Genomic DNA, 24,105 nt, shown 5'->3' on the forward strand with positions numbered 1-24,105 from the left:
TTTAATTTAAATTTTTGTGGAGCACTAAATAGATATCCAAACTGTTAACTTACTTCTGCTGCTTGCTTGTTGAAGGATCGAATGAAAGATGGACGCATTTCGATAGAAGGGCCTGGTCTCCTAGTTTGAAAATATTAAACAGAAAATCAAATGCCATCGTGATATTGCGCAAATCTGTATTACTAGTTAAAAGTTAAGAATTCCTTCTTCACTGAAATTATTATAAAATGTCAAGTAAGAAACCACGTAGTAAACAGCCCACAGAAAATATCTTACAGAAAATAACTCGCCCACTGTTTGGAAAAAGCCCCTAAAAATTCCTCCCACTGAGAGAGGATTCGAACCAGGAATTTTTGTAGTCAGTGTGGAAAGACGGTGGCAATAACCACTGTGGTACTCAACAGGACAATGTTAAGGAGGAGGAGGAGGAGGAGTTGAGAAGATCTGCTTAAGGAAACTGCTCAAAGTGACCAGCATCGTTCGACATGTTTAATTCTTGGTTTTTAGTGTAACATATGCCATCGCCTAGGGAATATTAAAAACCCAGATTTTCCACTTTGTAAACAATCTCTGTTTATTTTATTCAACCAGCGATTCGATGTTTTTATGAGAGGTACGTGGAAACAGCGAAAGATCATAGCAATAAAGTTAATTTTAATCCTTTATGTAGTTGTACCTAACATAAACGTAAATAAATAGTTTTATTGGCTTTTTAATTTTTGACAATAGTTCCAGCCTACGTGACTGTTACATACGGCGATTTCCTTGAATTCTCTGTGCCGTGTAAATACCGCCGATCCTCTCTGGCCTCCCGAAGCACGGTGCTGTTTCCAATAAAATTGTATATTCCATCAGCTCCAAGAGCCTTATTTGCCTTTTAGGCTCAATAGTCTTTTTAATAAATAATCTCTAATTTCCTGCTTTCCAGATTCAATTTCACAGTTTCTCTAAACCGTGAAGATTTCTCATCTGTAAATATCGATTCAAAGTATGTCTTAAATTCATCCGCAACATCAGCTGGGTTATCTAAGACTTTTCCACCCCCATTATTACGCAAGGATCCGATCTGATCCGTTCTTTTCGTATTTGTATTCACGCACATGAAAAACTCTTTGTCTCCTTGTTCTTTTCTCTCATTTCTCATAATGAGGGCAAAGAACAAGGAGATCTGTGCATTTGCCAGCCTAATCTTTTCTGTAGTACTGTTACAGATCAACTTGTAGCTCTTATATGGTTCAGTACTTTTCATCGCTCTCTAAATTTCTATTCTTCTGGCCTGTTGCATTAAACCGACCAGCTCCATCCATATTCATCCATCTCAGTATTCTCCTCGTACTGTTTTCGTAATGCAATTTTTTGGCAATAGTCTCTGATTATTGCTTTAAAGATATTCCATAATTCAAATATAATCGCCCTCTGTGTGCTTTCTCCCTAGTTGGTAGAGGACATGTTGCGCTTTAAACTTTTCTGAAATTTAATCCCATAGTTGAGTTAGTTGGTCTCAGCCGAGGGTAGCATGGTTTTAGCTCCCCGAAACTCGGGTTTGTTGTCCAGCAAACAGCAAATCTACCAGAGAACAATTTACAGACATTATATACGGCGCAATGTGGTATGAGTCGCTGATGTGCCTGAAACCACCAAACAACCAACCAGCTTCCAACTAATCCATACTCCACAGATTGTATACTAGCATGCATAACTTCTGAATCTGAGAAAGCTCTTTTGGCCCTCAAGCTGTTTTTGATAAAAAGCATGATCCTGTCTATCTTCCCTATCCTTTCTAAATACATACCATAGTGAAATTTATCATCTCCATCATCTGACAAGTCGAAGTTGCTGGTGCATCATGTTGATGGAAGGCTCAGAATTTGGCGAAAACAACATGAATCCATGGACCAGTCAAGTCTGACGACTACTGTGCAAGGTGGTGGTGGCAGTGTTATGGTGTGGGGAATGTGTTCTTGGCACACGTTGGGTCCATTGGTACCCACAGATTCACGTCTGAATGCCACATCGTACCTAAACATCGTTGTTGACCAAGTGCATCCGTTAATGTTGACAGTTTATCCTCAGTCGGATGGTTACTTCCAGCAGGATAATGCGCCGGTGCACAAAGCCCGAATTACTATGGAATGGTTCCAGGAACATGACAATGACTTTTCTTTGCTGCAGTGGCTCGCTCAGTCCACGGATCTCAATCCTATTGAACATCTTTGGGATGAGCTGGAAAGGGCTGTTCGCTTCAGGCCTACACCTCCTTCGAATCTCAAAGAAATGCGTGACACTCTCATGTTTGCATGGTACTCTATTCCTGCACAACGTTTTTAGCATCTTGTTCAATCCATGCCTAGACGAATCCAGGATGTTTTGAAGGCTAAGGGAGGCTCAACACGCTACTAGGTAGGTGTACCTAATAAAGTGGCAGCACAGTGTATATTAGCCCTGTCCTTCTTAACTAGTAGTTTTGTTGAACTCTTAAGGTCGCCTAAATGACATTGGCAAATATCCTTGCCTCACCCTTATTCAAGTGTATTCCGTCTTTAAAAATAGATTCATTGTACATGCAAGTCCTGGCACGCTGATAAAAATTCCCTCTCTTCCAAAAAGCTTTGCAGAGCCGTTCAGGTCAGGGTTTATTCCAGCAATTTCACTTTACAGGGTGATTCAGAAGGAATAGTGAATATTTTGGGAGGTTATAGTATCGATTATTTTGAGTAAAAAAGTTCATATAAACATGTGTCCAATTCTCAATGGTGATACAGCTGTTTGAAACTAGCGGGCACAGTTCCCTGAATCTGTGACCAAGAAGCAGTTATAACCTGACGCTGTTTGATGTTGTTAAGGATGCCGCACATCTTCACACATGCTGAATTTATCGACATGGTTTTTGTGGTGTAAGTGCTACTGCTGCTTGTAGAGAATACCGTCGACGGTTTCCTAAACGCAGAATATCGGATTCAAGAGCGTTTACTAGTGTTAACACCAAAGTGCGAGAGATTGGTACAGTTCCCAGCGCTCAAATTTCTTCTAAATGTGCAAATGAACAAAATGTGGATGAAATAGAACGCATTCTTGAGTCGGTAGAACGTAATCCTACTATTAGCGCACGAAGAATTTCTACGCGTTCCACAGACAACAGTATGGCGAACATTACGTGAGCACGGCTTGTATACATTTCACATACAGCGGGTGCAACACCTTCAGTCAGGAGACGACACTTAGCGATTGGAATTTTGTCGGTGGGTAAATGCTAATCGCCGATTAATTCCATTAATACTGTTCACAGATATAGTTACTTTCACCCGTGACGGTATCAACAACTCTCTCATAGGTGGTCACACAAAAATCCACATGCCACTGTAAAAATAAATTTTCAACATCGCTTCTCTATAAACGTGTGGTGCGGTATCATCGAAAAATCAGTTGATTGGGCCCGTTGTGTTAAAAAAAATCGTCTTACAGGGCCTTTTACCTAGAATTTCTGCAAAACGAATTTCCACTGCAATTGGAAGATGTTCCTTTGGCTACAAGGATTGGTATATACTTTCAGCATGACGAAGCTCCTGCACATTATACCCGTCTGGTGATACAATATGTAAATCGAACTTTCCCTGAATGATGGATCGGCTGCGGTGGTTCCGTTCATTGGCCACCAAAGTCTCCAGACCTCACTCCGTTAGATTTTTGTTTGTGGGGTGGATGAAAAGCGCAGTATACAAAGAAAAGGTGAAAAGAAGAGACGAATTGCTCGCTCGCATTTTGGATACTGTTGCCCTCATAAAGGAACGCCAAGACGACCTCAGAAGAACAACACGTCATATTACCACAAGTGTTGCAAAGCATTGAGGTTGGCATTTATTGTGAACTGTAAAACATTTGTCAATTATTTGTGTTTTGTATCATTCAAAAAGTCAATAAATACAAACAATAAGTCATTTATCGTTCTTTAATACCTCTCATATTGGCTTTGTGCGCGCAACTTCAAACAGCTGTCTCTCCGTATCCATTGAGAATTGGACACGTTTATATGAACTTTTTTTACTCAGAACCATCGATACTATAACCTCCCAAAATATTTAATATTCCTCCTGAATCACCCTGTATAGTCCAACTACGATTAACCGACAAATCGTCACTTCGTGTGCACTTGATATCATTAGTTGCCATATTAATAATAATGTTCTCATTACTCCCTCCCTTAAAAGCTGATAAATACTATTTCTTAGAAGGCCTGTGGCTCTCCTAAACAGGAGATATATTAGTGATAGATCGTCACGCTGAGCAGCAGAGCTGGAAAGTGCATTTGTACTATGTCTTTGCAAGTGTATTCATGGGAATGCTCTACGGGCTGAAAAAATCGTGCAAGTAGGATTTTTTCAGCCCTCTCCCGAGTTTGGCTAATGGTTCCATTGAAGATACCTTTAGATAATTCTTCAATAAATGACGGGATTTAAATTCAAATTTCTTCGAGTGATGGACTCACTACTACTGTAAAAGCAAATGATTTTTTCCTCGACAAAAAATTGTCTTTGTATTGAGCAAGTGATGTTGAATTTTATGATGACTCTTCGTACATTTTTTCTATCAACATCGTGTTATTTTCCCCACACGAAGCCTTCACAGATGTTTGTTTTTTAGCTTAAGTGCACTTAAGCTAAAAAACAAACACAAAAAACGCGAATACATTTTTAAATACAAATAAAACTAGAATCAAATATTAAAAATCTATGAATATTTATATTTTCGTAACCTCTGTATTTCGTGGTGTTGCCAGCACTATCGATTTATACCAAGATGGTCGCCATTATGAAAATATCACAAAGATGCCGTTTTAATGATTCTTTCAGGTGGGAAGAATAACAAGGAAGAATGGAAGCAGCACAAATTCAAGTCAAAGTGGTCAGACAGGCCAAACATGACTTGCAGTCTTGAAACAGACTATGAAATCATCTTCAAAACGTGCAACCTGTCTCTTAATGACCTGTCCAATGTTGTCCTCATGTCACCCCCAATCCTACCCTTATCTGCTTCCACCTGCGAGGCATCATAGAGATTTCGCAGCACGGTAACTTGCTTCAGAGCTTGCTGGTTTTATAAGAGGGCGTGTATTCTCTTACATCCTGTAAGACCACAGTGGTTATAATCACATCTTCTCCCCATACCGGGTGGAAAAGGACTCGGGTTGGAATCCCGTCAATTACGCGAGGGACTTTTATGGGTGTTTTCACTCTGTAGCTCAATTAACTGACTAATTGAGCTACAGAGTGAAAACACCCATAAACAGCCTCAAGTGTGGATAGCAAGGATTCTCCCCCCCACTCTTCCGGAAACTTGGGTTTTGCGCCGAAAAAAAAAAAGCAGATAACTCGACCAGCAAAAATACGCAATTCATGGACATATTTCACATGGGCAGATGAGTATGTTCTCAGGTGATACCATACAACCTTCGTGAGCGGTCAGCTAACAAGACCACGCTGTGAAAACGAATCCACAAGTTTCTCTGACCTAATCGAAGTATTTCAACTTTTCTGTACAGCACGAGCAGATCGTTTGTAGTTAAAACATCATCCAACTGACTGCCATTTGCATACTATGTTACAGATGGATCTCTTTGGAGTATTGAGAGTCATGTTCAATGGAATCTCACAAAATCATATAATAAAAATTTACATTCTTATTGCATTATTTTGCATACTTTGAACTTCGTGAGCATTTTGCGAAATTTCATATCGATTGCAAATGATCTTCTGAAGCTTCGTTTATGCTATCGCATTGCCCTCTAAAATACTTCCATAACTAACAAATTGCAATTAGTTAGTGTATCAATTCTTTTGGGGAGAATATAATCTGTATGTGTTCAAACAAATTATTCTTGCAATGAGAACAAACGGATAACTAAACGTTACCTTATATCATACCTTTTCATAATCGTATTCTTCATTGATGGAACTTTTGATTATCATTAATCACTTTGGTTAATGTTATTTTAAGCTCAGTTCAATGTGTTGTAATATCGATCCCAAAGAGGAAATTATCGCCATTTACACAATATTATTAAAGATGACATCTTCCATTATCTTTAGCATTATTTGTGGACGATGGTGTTATTAGCACAGTGTCATACACATCAGGTGACTTGAATGATCTCAGTTATCTATGGAGCAGAAGAACTCTTGTAATGAATATGCTGCTTTAATTATTTTTGGACAGAGTACAAACTACACGCCAGTAGTTGTGCAAACCAATAAATGAACTTAAAGAACAATCAAGATAGAAACGGTCAACTATCTTGATTAATGAATTCACGAAACAACTATGACAGAAACAGCCATAAAACTCTATTCAGAGGATGAATTGTTCCACAGATAAGATATGAGACCGCTGCAGTCAAATAAACACGCAAAGATTAATGAAAATGAACGTGTATTGGTGTATATTTTTATTATGTTCAATTGGGCGACTTACCATCTGTTTAAGCAGAGGTCCTCTCTCACTGACACCATTGTCCTGGAAGGCTGGCAGGTATTAGCTAGAAACTTAAGACAGATTGAACTTTAGGATGGTGGTAGGTACCGTTGGAGGAATTCCTAATGTTCGAGATGCATTTATATCTCTTCTTCATGATGGCGAGGCCTCCATCTACTTCCAGGTTTTAATTTTTACTGGCAAGGAATTTTTCTGCAACATAAAAGAAATATTTACACGTAGTTAGTAGGTACATAATTATGGCTAAAAGAAGACAAAATCGTCAAAAATATGGGCGAATATGAGCTTAGGTTTAAGATATGTGTTGCTTGGATGTGGATTCAGATTTCTGATAATACTACGATCCGCTTTCATTTTGTTTTTCGGTTTTTACTTAAGAAGTCTGTATGCTTTTATAAAATAGCGAATCTGGGTTTTCACACAAATATAAGATCCATGTGAAGCTTCAAGAAAACAGGAGAAAACTGGATTTGAAAAGGAAATGTGTCTTTAAATGACTTTTGGTGATGACACCTATTGAACAAAAAGGAGTATGTTGTGAACAGAAGATAATACTAAGGTATGTAAGTTTTAAAACATGAAATCCAGTCTTCAAAATGTTGTTGGATAGATGTCTTTAAACAGTGAAACATTAAACCTTAAATAAATCACACTCTCCTACTTAAAGTCACGAGACACTGGTCCTGACTTTGTTAGGAGTTTTATGGGACAATTGTCCCAAGTGTCCTTGATTTTTCTTGGGATACATTGGAGGAAACCTAATATCAGCAACCATTGCTATTATTTGTACACTGTACTTCTTTAAAATCTTAATAAGGGCCAATACTAAGAATTTTACACGAAGAAATGCGCTGATCAAGGAGTGGGTTCAAGAATTTAAAATTTAAGACACGGATAATTAAAATCGTGACATAATAATTTGAACAATCATAGGGATGAGCCGAATTAAGATTATGAATTAATTTAGGTTTATTATCCAAGTTTTCTGTTTATGTAATTTAGATTTAAAAATTCTTCTTAAAACGCATTCGTGAAATGCTTTGAACTTACATCTAAAATCTACGTATCGAAGTAACCTACCACAACAAATCAAAATTAATTAATAATAATAATTTCTAGTATCATTACGAATATTAAAATTGTTTCAGACCCAAGTTATAATGTTCGATGTCTTAAATCTCTGACACATTAATCCGCGCCTGGATTTCAAGGTAGGATTCAGTATAAAATCCCGAAATATAGCCAAACTTTTATTTCCATGTTGTTAGGTGATGGGATCTTCATCTTCCATTTGAAGAAACAATAAACTGCAATTCAAAACATCACGTGGAATGCTTCGCATGAAATCAGATATTCAACGTCAATGTCTTTTCCACAACATATTGGTGGATAGTGTAAGTGGACGTGATGCTAGCAGTGAGATGTGTGATGTTGTTGCCTATTATTTAATGAGGGTAGCCTGCGTATTGACCTTGTCACAATCGTGTGATGTGGAAAGTCACTGCTCAGTTTTCAAAGAGGATCTGCCCATACTCTGGAATATCTTAATGGTACTTTCGTGTACACGATGTCTAAGGTCATTGTGCAAGGCGCTATTGTGTGCAATTTGAGCAAATACATAACACCGCTTTAAAAAAAAACCTGTTTTCTTGTATTAATCTACTAAATATTCGCCGGTTACATTACCTGATAACATTTACAACAAACATGGCTGTTTATAACGCGGCACAGTTTCAAACGTTGCTTCATTAATATTTGCTGCCTTTCTCTGCTCTGCACGAGCTTACCAGATCAGTTGGTCGAAATGCAAATCGTGCGTGATTTATTCCATGCGAACTTCACATTCAACTACTGGACGTGACCAAGAAATAAACGAACGTTGTTTATCCTCCTACGACGTTGTCAGGGGTTGCACGAACTGTTTGCGTTGTTAAATGTTTGCCACAACGGCGATGTAAAGAAGCGTGATGCCAACTATATTTTGCACCATCTGCCGTTACTGCTCAACAACTGTCATTCCAATGGAGTCTTAAATAGCTGAGGTTTTCTGAGATAATTGTGATGTCCAAGATCTCATAAATGGTGCGCAATGAACGATGTGAATGAGACGTGGACTTCGCTGCATGGGAAACAGTGTTAGCGCCATCAGTTCGCGACTCCGTTAGCACAATGCCCCTCTCCCGTGTTTTTCATTTCTCGTGTTTACGCGGGCCATACACGGTCAGCGCGAACAGCTCGTGTTTTCCGATAAAGTGTTTCGATAAGCACAATGTCCGAAAGAAAGTCGTTTCGATTCCCCTTCCTCCCCCTCCCGCCCACGACACACCTACCTGACGGCTATCTTCTCTTTCCTTCGACTTCGTGCCGTGTTTGATCTCAAAAGAAATTCCCTCGTGACGCAATTTTCACCTACATTTTGCAGACCACCCGTCTCCTGGCAACCGACAGGCGAACGGGCAGTCGCCGAGATATACTGGCGTTGCCATGGCCACAAACGTAAACATCCGGCTTGCGCCGCCATGCTTCTGAGTTATCGTCTGCCACGATTTTAATCGTCGAGGGATTGTTAAATTTTTGTCTTCTGGCCCCCCTCTTTCGATACAACCCGTGCCTCTGATTTGTCGTTTCTGACCTTTACGTGACCGCCGGGCCAATGAAGCGATTACGAAAGACCGACAGCGCCTCCCAGTGAGTATGGCTAATGACTATTGGTCGTTTCCTAATGGCACCTTCTTACACTTCACCGCTTCTCAGGAATGTCTCACGTGACCTATGCATACCCCCCTGCCCCCACCCCGCACGCGACTTTTGACAGCGTGACAGTACCGGAATGCAGTCCGTCCTACCACGCGCGGCACATGACGGCTGGATTTCTGCGTCGCTTATTTCGGAACTGGTCGTCTTCATGACCTTTGGCCTTCCATTTGTGTTTTCTTCCGTGGATTCGTGTAATTTGGTGATGCACTTCAACTACTTCCACCACAGGATAACTGCTTCCACTTTGATATGTTCTAATCCATTAATAATCCTTGAAGTAACTCAACTTTAATAATATTACAGGATTTAATTTTAGCGTAACGTCTAAGATCCTAAGTTACTTTTTACCAAGTTCTCAGTAACCTAACCATTCTTCGGCGTACGCTGAATAAGTTAATGATGATTCCTGTCAAGTGGGTGATTGAGTAAATTCCCATTTTGAGAGAAGAAGCAATCCCCACGTTAATCACTGCATCGTATTGTTTTAAATCTTTTAATTTTTTTTTCTAAAAAATTGTTTCCCGAAATTTCTTCCATCAAGACCACACACGTCTCTTCCTAGCTATCGATAGCAACCCTACAAGCAGTGTCGTACGGAGTACTTTGCTGTTACGCGAGAAGGACACCTTTACAGGGGTTGCATTGAAGTATTGTATTTCTAATTGTTCATCGTGTGGTACTTGGAACATTCTGCACTTTTATTATTGGTTAGACTTTTTGATGTGCTTTGATTTATTTACTTATTAAGCTACTTTTTCCCTTACTGGTCGGGCCACTCTTTGTGCCGCTGGCGGGTTCCATGTGGAGCCATGGGAAACACCAACAGCAATGTGACCTCTGGGGTGAAGAAGCAGGCGGACAGCGGGTCCCTGAAGATCTACTCCCTTATGGCCGTGAAGGGTGGAGGGCTACTGGTTTCTCTAATGAAGGAAGCATCCAGGACACGGAACTATACTGAGGTAAGTTTGTTACGATTAGAGATTTATTGCAGATGTTTACACAGTGGGTGGAATCGATTAGGGTTAGTGTGGCCTGAGTGGAATTTATTTAGAGAACGAGTATAGGCAACTTAGGCTATGAAAAGCTTGTATATCTGTTCATGTATGTTTGTCTATTTTCTCTGAATGAAGAACCTGAGCTTCTAGGCCAAAAGAGCCATGCAGCCTTCGCTAGAGACTGACTAACTCTGCTACATGTGAAAAAAAAATCCTCATAAATTCTTCTCATCTCAAGAAATATTTCTCAGTTTTTTCTGACGATACGAATTAAACGTTGGGCGAAATTTAAAAATACTTCGTGAGATGGGAGGAACTTATAGGGTTTTTTCATATCGTCTGCAATAAGGAGACAATCCAGGGAATCCTTATTGCAAAACAGGAATTTCCATAGTTGAATACAGTTTATGACTAAGTGATCTGGTTTCAGACTGTAAGAAAAACGTGTTACAAGGGCTAAAATCTTATAACCTTTTCTTGATATTATATTAATATGACTAGTAAATTTTCAATTTGATGAAAATATGATTCCTGGATATTTTATTTCTGAATTTCTTTGTAGTGGAATGCAGTTTATTGTACAATTTTTGGTATAAAGGTTTCTGAGAATCAGCGAGGGAAATCACGAAACATTTACTAGTATTGATACATGTTTCGTCAGCCCATTGCTTAAATTATTCTTATTTGCAGCACTTGGTGAGGATATTGAAGCGACAGTTTAAAATCATCTGCATATCCTTGAGGAACTCCACTGTTGAATGTAAATGGATACGATTTTTGTCTTGATGTTTTTACTCGATATTCACGTGATGATGAAATGTTTTTAGCCAACTCAATAAAGGCTCTTTGGTAACGTGTTGCCAAAAGGAACACATATTTGTTATCACCGTCCAGCCAGGTCTAAAACCATTCTGTGCTTAACAATATTCTGTTTAAGATACAGGTAGGTTTCTGCGATGTTAAGAATTCAAAAGAACTATAAGACGATAATTTTCTATTACAGTTATACAGTTTTTTTTTGTAATGGGACAAATGAATGATGCGGTTTTCAAATATGTTACATAAATTCCTTCTATCAGTGATTTATTAAATAAGCTTAAAATAACAGATTCTAAATGTTGCTCACAGTTTTACCAAAATATGGCAGGTATTCCATCTTGCTCTTTCGAATGGTGTTTGGTGAAATGTTTTAAAGAATCTACTAAATAGAGAGGATTGATTATCCCCGTCCCTGAGAATACCACTATAGGTGTTGCACTCGGCTATTTATAATGGAACGACAAACAGCTTTCCTCTCCCTTTCACGTGCATTAACTCTTTGACCAAACGGAAGTTCTTGAAGATAGAAAGAACATAGACGAACTGTTCATCATCCTTAAGCAAATCCATATATATGAAGCCATTTAAACTCAGCCACCGACTGAAAAAGCGTCTGTCCAAGCAGAGTGCGGGGATGCTGGCAGGATGCTGTAGGCTGAGTGGAAGAGAAGAAGGAGCACAGATGATCCTCAATTACAGAAGCCACGTAGGACGATGATGAAATGAAGGTCTAAAATTGCAAGATATCGTAGGCATCTGCAAAAACTTTTGTTCTGTATACCTTTTCAACACAAATTGCCTCGGGATTGATGTTTAAGTCGTTGAGAAGTCCAATCGTGTTTTCTAGGAACACTTGACTGAGCGAGCTGATTTGGTTGAGGGCAGATCGCATCACAGATGTTTGCCGATTACTTATTATTTTGTTATTCTTGGGCAGGATGATGAGGCTATCGATGCTGGGAGCCTCTAGTTTGCTGGAAATGAGCTTAGAGAGGGTAATTATGTTGCGAGTAGTGATGATTTGCTTCCAAGGGGTCATTCATGCAGCGAATAAAGTATACCCCCTAGAGATAGTAAGGGGATTCTATTGAGGGATCGAAGAAGCCAATACTCAAATTCCCAAGAACTGCTGCAGGTAGGTTGGAGGGGCGTAAGGTCAGATTTCCGGTGCGTGGAGAGCCACCTGTACTATACAAGATCGGATATATTTAGTTGTCAACTTGCTATTGCGGTAACCCACCAGTTCCTTTCGAACTGACCAAAGGGCTGAGAAGAATTTGTTTCTATCTTCCTTGAAGTGCTCCTGAAAAGCAGATAAGAAACAGGTTCGAATCCTAGACCAAACCTTGTGAGAGTTTACAGGTTTAATTTGGTGTCCATTTATAGAGATTTGCATTGGGATTATTCTTCTCCTTTTTGTAAACGACATCCGGGCAGATTTTTCGGCATTTAGTTCAAGACCGATAAATTGAAAAAAGGTGCTTATCTCAGAGATTTGTTTTATGGCAGCTGTTTGGCTAGAGAGCGCTTGCCCCGGCTGATCCGAAAGAATGAAAAGCTATGGTTCCCGAAAACAGGCTATTGTATGAACTGGAGTGATGGGGGGGGTAGAGGGAACATCATAAGGTGTGACAGTTAGCTGACAGACAGGAGACAGGGGGTAGTCATAAGCTGGCATTCTTCAGAATGGACCAGTGTAGAAAGAAGAGTTCCTCAGGGAATAGTGATAGCCACCCTCTTGATTACAGGGGAAGCTGTCAGATTTGCTGATGAGTTCAGAGGATGGTTAGATTATAACCGGACCATGTTGCTTTCGAAACAACTTTTTAAAATATAATATGAAAATATAATATGAAAATGGTAGATACGGTTTAATGTTACTAGATGTAAGATCTTGCACCGGAGGAAATTAAAACTTAGAAATAACTTATTGACTAGGGTATTTAAAGCTGTGGTATCAGGACAAGAAAGACTTAGGAATTACGACATAGACTTAAAGTTTTCCGTGTTAAAGTTTTTCTGCAAAGCTTGGCAGCTGTCCTGGAGTGATGGGGGGGTAGAGGGAACATCAGATGTTCCCTCTACCCCCCATCCTAAAGATAATCGACAATAAATATTGTCGACCTAATCGATCTATTATCGGATAATCGACCTAAAGGTATTAATCGACAAATTCCCCTTTATATATACACACACACACATTGGCCAAAACGTACACGAACATTTATTCAGTATTGAATCTGGCCGCTTTTGTTTCGAATAACAGCAAGTGCGTGGCTCATCATGGATTTTTTAAGATGTTTAGTGCGTTTTGGTCTTATTGTAACCATTCTTCCAGCAAATATTGCGTAGCTGCGACAAAGTTGAGGGAAGAGGACTTTGTTGCCGAATGGCTCTCTCCAGCATATTCCTTACATTCTCAATAGGATTGGGATCAGATGGATGTGGGGCCAAGGAAGATGGTGGAATTCCTTGTCACGTTCTCCGATCATTCTTGCGCGATGCAGTTGCACTGTCATCCATAAAATGGCAATCACCTTCGGAATAAAAGTGCAAAATTGCAGGATGCAGTAGATTTGATACAAAGTTCGGGTACTCCTTGGATGACACTAGGCCATCCACTGGTATTAACGGATCCCGTCCGTGCCAACAAAACATTCCCCATACCATGATACCACCTGCGGATACTTGGGTTGTCTTAACAAGGAAAGCAAGGTCCATCGCTTCGTGAGGTTCTTGTCACACTTTCTGCCTGCCATCAGTGCAAAACAAAGTGTATCGTGATTGGTCTGACCAAATGACTTTCTTCCATTGTACCACTGTCCAATCACGACGTTCTTGGCACCATTGCAAGCGGAGTTTTCTGTTTTTTTCTGAAACAAGTGGCTTCCAAATAGGCAGGCGACTGCCAATACTCAATTTCTTTAATTCCCTGCTCATGGTACGGGTTTAAATAGGACAGTTCTGGACTGGATTCCGTACAGTCCTCCTTAGAGTATGAAGATTGCTCTCAAAGTATTATTTTTCAACTACATTTACTCCTTTGAGATGTGGAAGAAACTCTTGCTTTCCAGTAATTAAAAATCCTTTGAGATGGATGCTTTGAGAAATCAGTTATGTGTCTTGTTTTTTGGATCGTGGTTCCTGCTAAACGTACAACCGCGATAAGACGTTTTTCTATTTTCATCTATTTGCATTTCTTCTGTCTGTGGCTATCTTAATACAAAAGTTCGTATGTTTTTGGCCAGTGTGTGTGTAACTTTCAATAGGAAAATTGACCTTTTTAATTACCTTTGACAAAGTGGGTTAGCAAGATAAGAGTATTTCATTAAAGCCACTAACGTCTTAAACAGAGACTTTCCCTTCATAGTAATAATATTTTGTAAACATTGATAGATACGATCTTCTAGAATTTTTTGTGCTCTTCATAAAAGTGACTGGCAAAAAGCATTCAAATATTAGCAAAAAAGATGATTACTGAAAGGCAAACCCTGGTGAAGTGAAATTCTGCATATTACAATCCAGATAGCGAGGTAATATTTCTTTCATGCAGTGAGGAACATTATAATATTATCCAATGCAATTATACGAAACCACTGAGACTGAAAAGACACGTCCAGAGAAATGTTAGAAATAAAGAAGACAATAGTGTAGCTCGTTTAACCATTTTGAGTGGGTGGTGTTTTCATTACTGTAATTGGCGAACGAATTTATCGAAGGAAGAATTTAGATTGAGTGGTAAATTCAAATTTATTGCAAATCTTACAATATGAAATTGATGCATGTAACGGCAAAAGCATAATGTTTTACAAGGTATATGAAACTCCATTAATGTCCATGGTATTATTTTTTAAAGCATTGGTGTTAGTATTATACGTGGCCTAAATATGACTACTCTTTCAGCTTTGCATTTAACAAAGCTTTTCTTTTCGGCCACCTTGACAAGTAACTTAATCAAATGACCTATGCAACCCCGCTCGAAAGTAAACTTCATGAAATCCATACTTTCATCCTTCTTTGAGCCCTCTCTAGAAGACAATATCTTCTATAAATGGCAGTACTTTGCAAATCACCATAGACGTGATGCCAGCCAGGTGACTCGACTCTTTCTAGCGGCCTGTTTACACTGTATGGGCGCCTCCGTAGCCAGGTGGGAAGGAGCAGCAGTGCGTAGCACACGCTTCTTGATTAGACCGGGGTTCGAGCCCGTCACCACCAAATACGGAGGATGCGGAAAGGTCAAGGAATGACCACCGCATATCCCGGAGCAATATGGCCTTAGTTGCTAATGCTCCTAAAAAAAAACCAAATAACAAATATAACAAATAACACTGTATGGTAAATTTCACATCTGATTGTGTCATAACCCTTAAGTCTTTCGCAACCACATTTCATTCCTCTCTTCTCCTCCTTGTTTGCAGTAGCCCATATGAGAAAAGACTTCGAATATGTGCGCCACAGAGCTTGCTAACTGGGTACCTTAGAAATAGTTTGATTGAGGCCAATGAGGTTCGGAGAGAGGATAGTAAAATGAATGAAGGTGAAATGTTTACGGTTATGAACGATACTAGAAATAGGGCCAATAAATTCAAATTACCAGGAAGAAGTTTTTGGCTGGATTGTAGAAACGTTTCTTTTAGCCAGAAATTACTATAACTGGTTACTTGCATGGGTGGTTGAGCTTGACAGCTTTGGGAAATTAATTAATTTTTATTGGTTGGTGCAGCAAAAGCCTGAGCGTTCTTTGCACCATATAACTAATACTAATACCAATATTAATTCTTGGATTTCTGCTCTTCAGATACAAAACCCTAAATTCGAAGCAAGAAATTTCAGTTGCTATTTTCAGACTAATCTGCGACAAGTCTCAGTTATAATAAGCAAAGCTGTCTGGTTCTGGCAATTAACCAGCCTTCCTACCTGTAGAGGAAGGAAGGGTGGGTGGTTAAATCATCAGCAGACTTGATAACTCCCACTGTACTTCCTCATCAATGTCATTCAAAAAACTAGAAACATGATGAAATCCAGCATTAATTGCTGAGAAACTCCACTTTCTACACTGATCAACACTGAAGAATGTCCATTTATGACAGAAGGTAACTGTCGCCTATCTTTTGGCCATCGCTAATCCAACGAAGGATTTTACCAGTAATCTCAATTTTCTCCAGTGTAAATAACAGTTTTTCATGGGGAACTATATCCAAAGCCTTACAGAAGTAAATGTAAATATCAAAGTTCTTTGGTCCAACTGTAAGACTTGGTCTTAATAATTAACATGTTGGTAACTCAAAACTAAATCCCTCCAGGCTGTGATCCATTGAGGAGACTACTCCTATCGAGATGGTCATGGATCATATACCCCATATCCATTTTACCTGCCAATGAAGTTCAAACTCACCAGTATTACTCGCCACCTCTTTTGCACTTCCTTTGAGACTGGAGAAAAATTAGCGCTTCTTTAGTTCAGAGGAGTCATTCCCGAATCTAATGATTACATCGTTAACATTCCCACCGGCTGATTTCTTCACATATTTTGCATTGTCCGTTTAATATTTCAGTGTCCTTATCTAGTAAGCAGGGGATACTTTGTGAAATTTGTTTTAATAAAAAGTTTTGTATTGTGTACCATTCTAACATTATCCGCAAAATCATGCACAGATTACTTTTATGATTTTTTTAAAATTTAGACCCTATTGTAAATGTCCCTAACCGAAACCACTATTCTGATGGATAGCACAGAACAGTAGTTTTGCGAGGAAATTTTATGTGCTTTTTTTTCACTCCTTGTATCTGTTAGTCGGATTCAGGTGTGGATAACAAATCCTCACCCAGGAAACTTGGGTTTTTGGTCCAGAAAAAATACAAACATATGGGTAGATGAGGTTATTTCGGTGATGAGGTTATTTTTAACCTTAATATGATAGTTTAATCCAGCGTTTCCCAAACTGGGGTTGCGAAACGGATCCTCTTGAAATGGTCAAATTATTCTTTCTATGTATAGCAAATTGTATAACATTATTTTAACTTTCTATGTATAACACACATATATATACAGGGGTCCGCAAACTTTTTTTGATTTTTGAAAGGGTCCGTAGATCCCAGTAGTTTGGGAACTACTGGACTTTCATCGACACACCTCTATATTTCTTCATTATAGTTTCTTTGCCACCTGTCACTAGTTGGGGAAGTCCGGGTTCAATTGGTTCAATTCCCTTCGACGACTGAATGAATTTCTAAAGTCCACTTAAATTGAGGCTGTAGTTAGACAATATCAGGCGAAGGGAAGTTCCCGATCCGTCAGTTATTCCAGATTATTTCACACGATACATTTATACAGACATAAGTAACGCTAGGGAGCCGTTAACATAAATTTTTGATTTATAGCCGAAAAGCAGTGATAATAGGAGGGTCTGCTTCTACAGGGATGGGATGCACTTAAATAGAAAGGGTGCAAGAATATTTTCTGATGCTATCGAGGCAGTGTTAGGTGGTTCCGAAAATTGCTAGCTTTGGGGGGAGGGATGCACAGATTAAATGATTAACAATAGCCGCAACAAAGGTGAAACTGATTCTTGCACTATCTCTGTTGGAACATGTAGCATTCCGGAAAGCAAGGAATTCAGGATTTAAAGGCATGAAGTGGATCATCATGGAACAAGAAAAGGCATGTGTTAGGCTAACTACGTAAGAGGAAGAACAGGTGTATGTACACTAATGCTAATGCTAATAAACAAATTTGATGAATTTGAAGTGCTAGTCAAGTCATCAAATGCAGACATTGTAGGAATAGCAGAAACATGGTTTCACTCAGCCAGAAGCAATGTTGAATTTGAATATGGGGAGTACAATGTATACAGGAAGGACAGACAGACAGGAAGGGTCATGCTTTTACTGACATGGGTAGCCAGTGCAATGTTGAGTCAGCTTAGTGTGATATAAGCAGTGGAAAAACAAAAAACAGTAGGAGTGTGTTATAGGCGTAACGATTGAGAAGAGTACAACGAACAACTATAGAGAAGTAGAGTGGGCCACTCAATCAGAATATCTTACAATAGGAGATTTTAACTTTCCAGATATTGACTGGAACTTGTGGGTTGGCCACTTGCCCACTAGAAAGACTTTTGTGGATTTATTGGATGATTGTGTTCTACAGCAACACGTTAGAGAGGCAAGAAATAGGCAAGCAGCAAGAGGAAGCAATATCCTTAATCTGATTATCAGCAGTAATTCTTCGTGTATTAAGAAACTGCATATAAAAGAACCACTAGGTGGCAGTGGTCACAGTGTGTTGATGTGGGATTTTCTTAACGTAATGACCATCCAGGGGTAAAGGGAAGGGTTTTTGCTTTTGTAAAGGAGACCACGGTGGTCTCAGATAGATTTTAAATTATATACAGTGGGATCAACTAATGATGTTACCAACAACAAATTCTAAATGGGAAGCATTTCAGGGAAATAATTAAAGAAGCTACAGGGCTTTTCATACCAACTAAGCAATGCTGTTCAAGGCTTGGACCTAAATGGATGTCAGATGAACTATTCAGACACGTGCAGAGAAGAAAAATGCACAGAATGCATTTAAACTATCAGTGATAAAGAAGCCTATGATAGGTAGATATAAACTAGTCTACAATCAAATCATAAAAGATGTCAGGCAAGCCAAGGTAGATTACGAGAAATCTCTGGCAAAGAAAGCCAAGAAAAGCAGCAAAGACTTCTTTACTTATATTAATAGTAGAAGGAAGAGGTTGAATCATAATTGTCCACTTTATGTCGATGGTTTAACTGTTGATGATCCTGCTCAAGTTGCTGACAGGCTGAATAGGTATTTTGCATATATATTCACACATGGAGAATTATTTAGGGAAGGGAATAATTCTTCATGTGTGAATATGAAGAATTATTTAGGGAAGGGAATGCGAGAAGTTTATCAAGCTCTAACAAGGATCTGAAGGATGTTGAGATAACTGAGAGGAAAGTGGAAGAGAAATGATCGAAGTTAAACATGAAGAAAAGGGTGGAATCTATACAGTTATACTAAGGCAGGCTGAAAAGGAGGTAAGCAAACCCTAAGCCATAATTATGAAAGCATCTTTGGTTTCAGTTGAGGTCCATGTGGACTAGATATGTGCGAATGCATCTGAAATTCACAAAGAGTAACACGAGTAATTACAGACCTGTTAGCTTAACTTTTGGTCCAAGGAAAGTAATGGCGTCACTGGTTAAAAAGTAACGAAGGTCAATCTAGAGTGAAGGTGCAATTATACTTCAGTCACAGTATGGGCTTGTTATGGGGAGATCTTGTCTGACCAACCTGATTGGATATACTGTGATGCAATGACAAAGGAACTGGATTAAACAAATAATTATGATATCATATATTTGGATTTCAAACTGCCGATCTGCCAAACCTGTCACAGAAAGGTTTATGTCGATGGTTTAACTGTTGATGATCCTGCTCAAGTTGCTGACAGGCTGAATAGGTATTTTGCATATATATTCACACATGGAGAATTATTTAGGGAAGGGAATAATTCTTCATGTGTGAATATGAAGAATTATTTAGGGAAGGGAATGCGAGAAGTTTTTGCCGATCTGCCAAACCTTTCTGTGACAGGTTTGGCAGATCGGCAGCTTAAATATATTACACGTCGACCCGTGTAACAGTGGAACGATGATATTTGGATTTAAAGAAAGCTTTTGGCACTGTTAAACATAAAAGACTGTTGTACAAATGGAGCAGTGTGACATTAAGGGAAAGTTACTATAGGTAAAGAGATGATTGAGCGGTTATCAACGGAAACTGATCTTCGTGAACTAATGTTATTTCTGGAGTTCCACAGGGTTCGGTTTTGGGCCCATTATTGCTTTCTGTATTTGATTAATGATATTGATGAGGGTATATCAGGCTTAATATATAGTTTTGCAGATGATACAAAGGTTAGTAGTTAATGAGAATAATGGAGGTATGCTGCTGCAACCAGGTCTATAAATATTAGACAGATTGGCTGAGAAATGACAATCAGAGTTTAACGTTGACAAATGCAGGTTAATGCATATGGATAGCAGTAATCCTAGATAAGTATCCTCCAAGGCGCCAGACCCTGCCAAGCCAGAGTTCGTGCCTGACGTGGAATGCCTTCGCCGATTTTTGTCTTTTCGTTCTTCCGTCTTGGTCGGTGGATCTCCTCGTTGAGGCTGAGTAGGATATGCCGCTTGTCTATCTTCTCTTCTCTTCTCTTCTTCGGCGAAGCCTGTCAAACTCCATTTTTCAGGGCTATGGGCAGAGTCTCGACGGTCACTTCGGATGATGTTGGAGGGTCTTGGTCACTATGTATTTGGTCATCATTATTGGTATTTTTTAATCAATTAATTAAATTTTATTTTATGTAGCTGATCCAGAAGTCCAAATATTAATGCCTGATCCATGTAGTGTGATGCTCTTCTCAAATATTAAAAGCTAAAATCTTTACTCCTCACAATAATAGCGTTGGCTCGGGTTCCACATAGAGCTTGGCGTCCTGGGACGAATTATGCCATTCAGATGAGTACCGATAAATCCGGTCTATCAAACATTCGGTGGAAATTTAGCAGCATCGTCACTGTTCTCCCAAATAATTAAAGAAAAGGGCTGTATTCGATCATTAGAAGATTGAGGCACCATCTGATCTTCCAGAAAACTCTCTGCACGATCCAGAAGCGAAAGATCAGACGTCCACAATAGCGAGTTTCATAAAATAATCTATACTCTTCAGAAATGGCCAGCTGTTGAATACCTTAACTGACTCAGATCAGTGAAAAAGAGCTTTTAATGTCCTTTCTCAGAAACAGATCGGAGTTTTCGATCAATTCAAAGATCTTGGAATTATTATGCAATATACATATGCAAAATTACATAAATATATACTTGACTTAATAGTATTGAATGTATACTAGTATTGAATGTATACTTCATGGTATTATTAAATGCACTGCCTAAGTTTTCAGTAGAAGACCACTATTTTGATCTTCTATAAATTGCGCTTTTCTCTCTCTCTGAACTTCGTTTCATTTGGTTCAGGAAATAGAAACAGGTCTGTATCAGAGATTGCAATGCTCTGTCAATCGGTTTCATTTAATTCCATTTAGTATACAAAAGTATTTTCGCTCTTGCTTTTTTATTTACAGTTTAGTAAATATTGATATTATTGTTTATTGTGCATTCGTGTTAATGTTTTTAAAATTTTGTATACGTACATCTACGTAAAGCTCAATTAGTGATTACACGGGCCAACAAATTTAAACTATTTTATGTTCTGTTTTATAATACAGTACCTTATCCATATGCATTTTATAGTGCTGATTTATAATATAATAATCCGAATATGACCTTATAATTTTGCTGTCACGTCAGAGTTTTTGAGAAAATTAACATATAAACCATGAAAACTCACAGAAAGTAAATTACAGATCATCTGTAACTCATAAATTCAATTTCAGCTTTATAATTTCAATGCTATTTAAATTCACACAATAATAATTTACTCGTCTCTCTCTCTCTGTCTCTCGTAGCTAGACGAGAAGATTCGAGAAGCTGTTCTGCCTTTTTTGTACAATGAAGGCAGAGCAAAGTTAATTCCCATCTCGGAACTGGTCTTGATGAGGAACAAAGAACGCCCAAAGCACAAGCAGATAACCCCACCTAAGGTAACCAATGAACCAATACCCGAGCAGACAGAGGACTATGAACCGAGCGGAATTGCACTAAACGGGAGCACTCACTTCGCTAGGAAAGGTAAATGCAAACATCTTATAATGAAATTTGATTAATTTCCAGGATTCCTTTTATTCAGGAAATGTAAGCTGCACGACTATTTGATTTTCTCGAATGAAATAATCACACAATGAGAGAAAAGCTCAGTCATGAGGGAACTTTACCATCCTAATTATACTATCTGTATACATTAAATAGCTTCGCTGAAATAGCTTGCATAGACGGAAAAGTAACCCCAAAACAGAAACAAAACAATCTCTTTGAATATTGCTTTACATTTAGTGAAATTTCAATGAGGACCCCGTGTTTGATTAATCCACTTAAAGAAAATATTCTAAAGACTCCAAAGAATACTTTCCAATGAAAGCTTGTGGGTGGGATTCAATGAATTTATGCATTTACGTAGTCGTAGCCAACTGACATTCGTATGTGTGTATAAAAAACCGAGAAGTGCTTCACATGCCATGCGTAATGACACGAGGTTATTCAGCCACTCGTCTAAATATGAAATTCGAAGAGATAAATGGGCGGTGTCCGCAAGAAATGGAGTGTAGCAGACAGACCGCTCTTCTCCTAAACGATATCTATAATTAACGTCATCATTCTCGGTCATTCCTACACACGAAACCCCCCCACAATATCGAATTTTTATATCAATATTTATTTCCATGATTGGAGTGTGGAAACTGTCTGGAGAAAGAAATAACTGACTTGACTGATTACTGCACAACCACCTATTGATATAACCATGGACAAAGGAGCTTCTTACCCAGGAATCGATCTTAGCTACCTTTCGTGGGGTTTCACGCGACCTGGAAGACTCACGCAGCCTTGTGTTGGAGAAGGCGTGCAATTGAAGAACCCGTAGCACGATTGTGACTTGAATCATTAAGAGCTTATCAACTCGTCAGTTTTTCTTTGACTACAAAATTAGTAAAGTCACGGCACAGGAGACCGTAACGAAATCGACCGTCGTTGGCAAAACGTGCTTGCAGGGCAGTGTGAGACGGATTCGAAATTTTTCTGGAAGAACATTTGATTCTGGAATTTTTCAGGTGTCGGCCATTTCCATGTTTTATTAGAAGAAAAGGAGATTTTGTTTCGACTGGATTCTGGATGGAAGAGCCGAAATTTATGCCATTTATGAATTGTTTGTTAGGTTTAGGTTGGTAATACTTTATGTTACTAAAGGTATTAGAATATTTTTATGTGGCAGTTGTCGCATCACTGAGAATATCCATTAAATCGAAGTTAGAGAGTAAAGATTTAAATTTAACTTTCTGAGCCAGATTTTTGTTCATTTGTCTTGATAACACCGTCTGACTTTCTCAAACTGATGAATGCCTCCAACAAGAATGTGTCATGTCACTTCTAAGGCAATTTCTCTTCATGCATTTCTTGTTTTCGAAGAGAAGCATGACGTCATTCTGACGACAAGCACTGTCCCATTCAACTTAACACCCGAAGAGCTGGTTGAATGGATGACCAACGATTTGGTGGATTCTCTTCACAGTCAGTCTTCCTCAGTAAAATGAAATTCTTGGAAATACAAAAATTTTGAGGGTCTTCTAAAAAATTAAACAGTAAATAAATAAATAATCTTTATTCACATGTCACTGGTAAATGGTATAGGTAGAACCCTGTACTAGAAACGCTATTACTTATACTAAAAGGCAGAACAAAAGTAGAAGACCAATATTTACAAAAAGTTAATCCATAACAGGGATATTAATTAGGACATTATATTGAGTGTTCACCGATGGTAAGCAATATATGCCTCACTTAATTTCATCATAACTTGGTCGGTTCCTGAAGTCTCGGCTTGTCGAGAAAGAGAAGAAATTTTAAATGGAAACCAAAGAGCAAAAAGGAAAAGAAAGCGAATATCTGCACCTGCACAGCGATTGCGAAATCATAAGGTTTTCCAAGGAAAAGAAAGGCTCCTCCTGGGATCTTCAAATATCACATTACAAGGTTAAGGTCACCAGGAGGCGTGGCTAACTTTAATATGTGGTTTCCAGGGGCTACAGAGTTTAGTAGACCGTGTCCATGGATACGGCACAAAAAAACTTTGCGGTGTAGCGAGACAAAGCCATTTCAAAGAAATGAAGACACGATTACCATACGTGGTCTTTCACTCTTCATTTCAGACGCCTGGGCTTGCACTGTTCACGTAGCCGGTCCCGTAACCAAGGCAATGCCGAGAAGCACTTATCGAGACTACGAACCTTTCCGTGCACCGTTAATGGGCTGGTTAATTATACCTTCTCCGATTTGCTTTTAACCCGCACACAA

At 38.9% G+C, this 24,105-nt stretch overlaps 1 protein-coding gene across 1 annotated transcript in view; it reads left to right on the top strand.

The window, feature by feature from the left end:
• The first annotated feature begins 9,832 nt into the window (after window positions 1–9,832).
• Window positions 9,833–24,105, top strand: part of nan (transient receptor potential cation channel subfamily V member nanchung) — a 39,030-nt gene continuing 24,757 nt past the window's right edge. Inside the window, exons 1-2 of the mRNA XM_090384294.1 lie at window positions 9,833–10,202; window positions 21,609–21,831. Of these exons, the coding sequence (XP_090240420.1) occupies window positions 10,053–10,202; window positions 21,609–21,831 (373 nt within the window). The 5' untranslated portion in view covers window positions 9,833–10,052. The remainder of the gene's footprint in view (window positions 10,203–21,608; window positions 21,832–24,105) is intronic.

The sequence above is a fragment of the Mastigoproctus giganteus genome, chromosome 11 (genome assembly GCF_048544385.1).
Source record: "Mastigoproctus giganteus isolate SK-2022 chromosome 11, ASM4854438v1, whole genome shotgun sequence".
NCBI lineage: Eukaryota > Metazoa > Arthropoda > Arachnida > Uropygi > Thelyphonidae > Mastigoproctus > Mastigoproctus giganteus.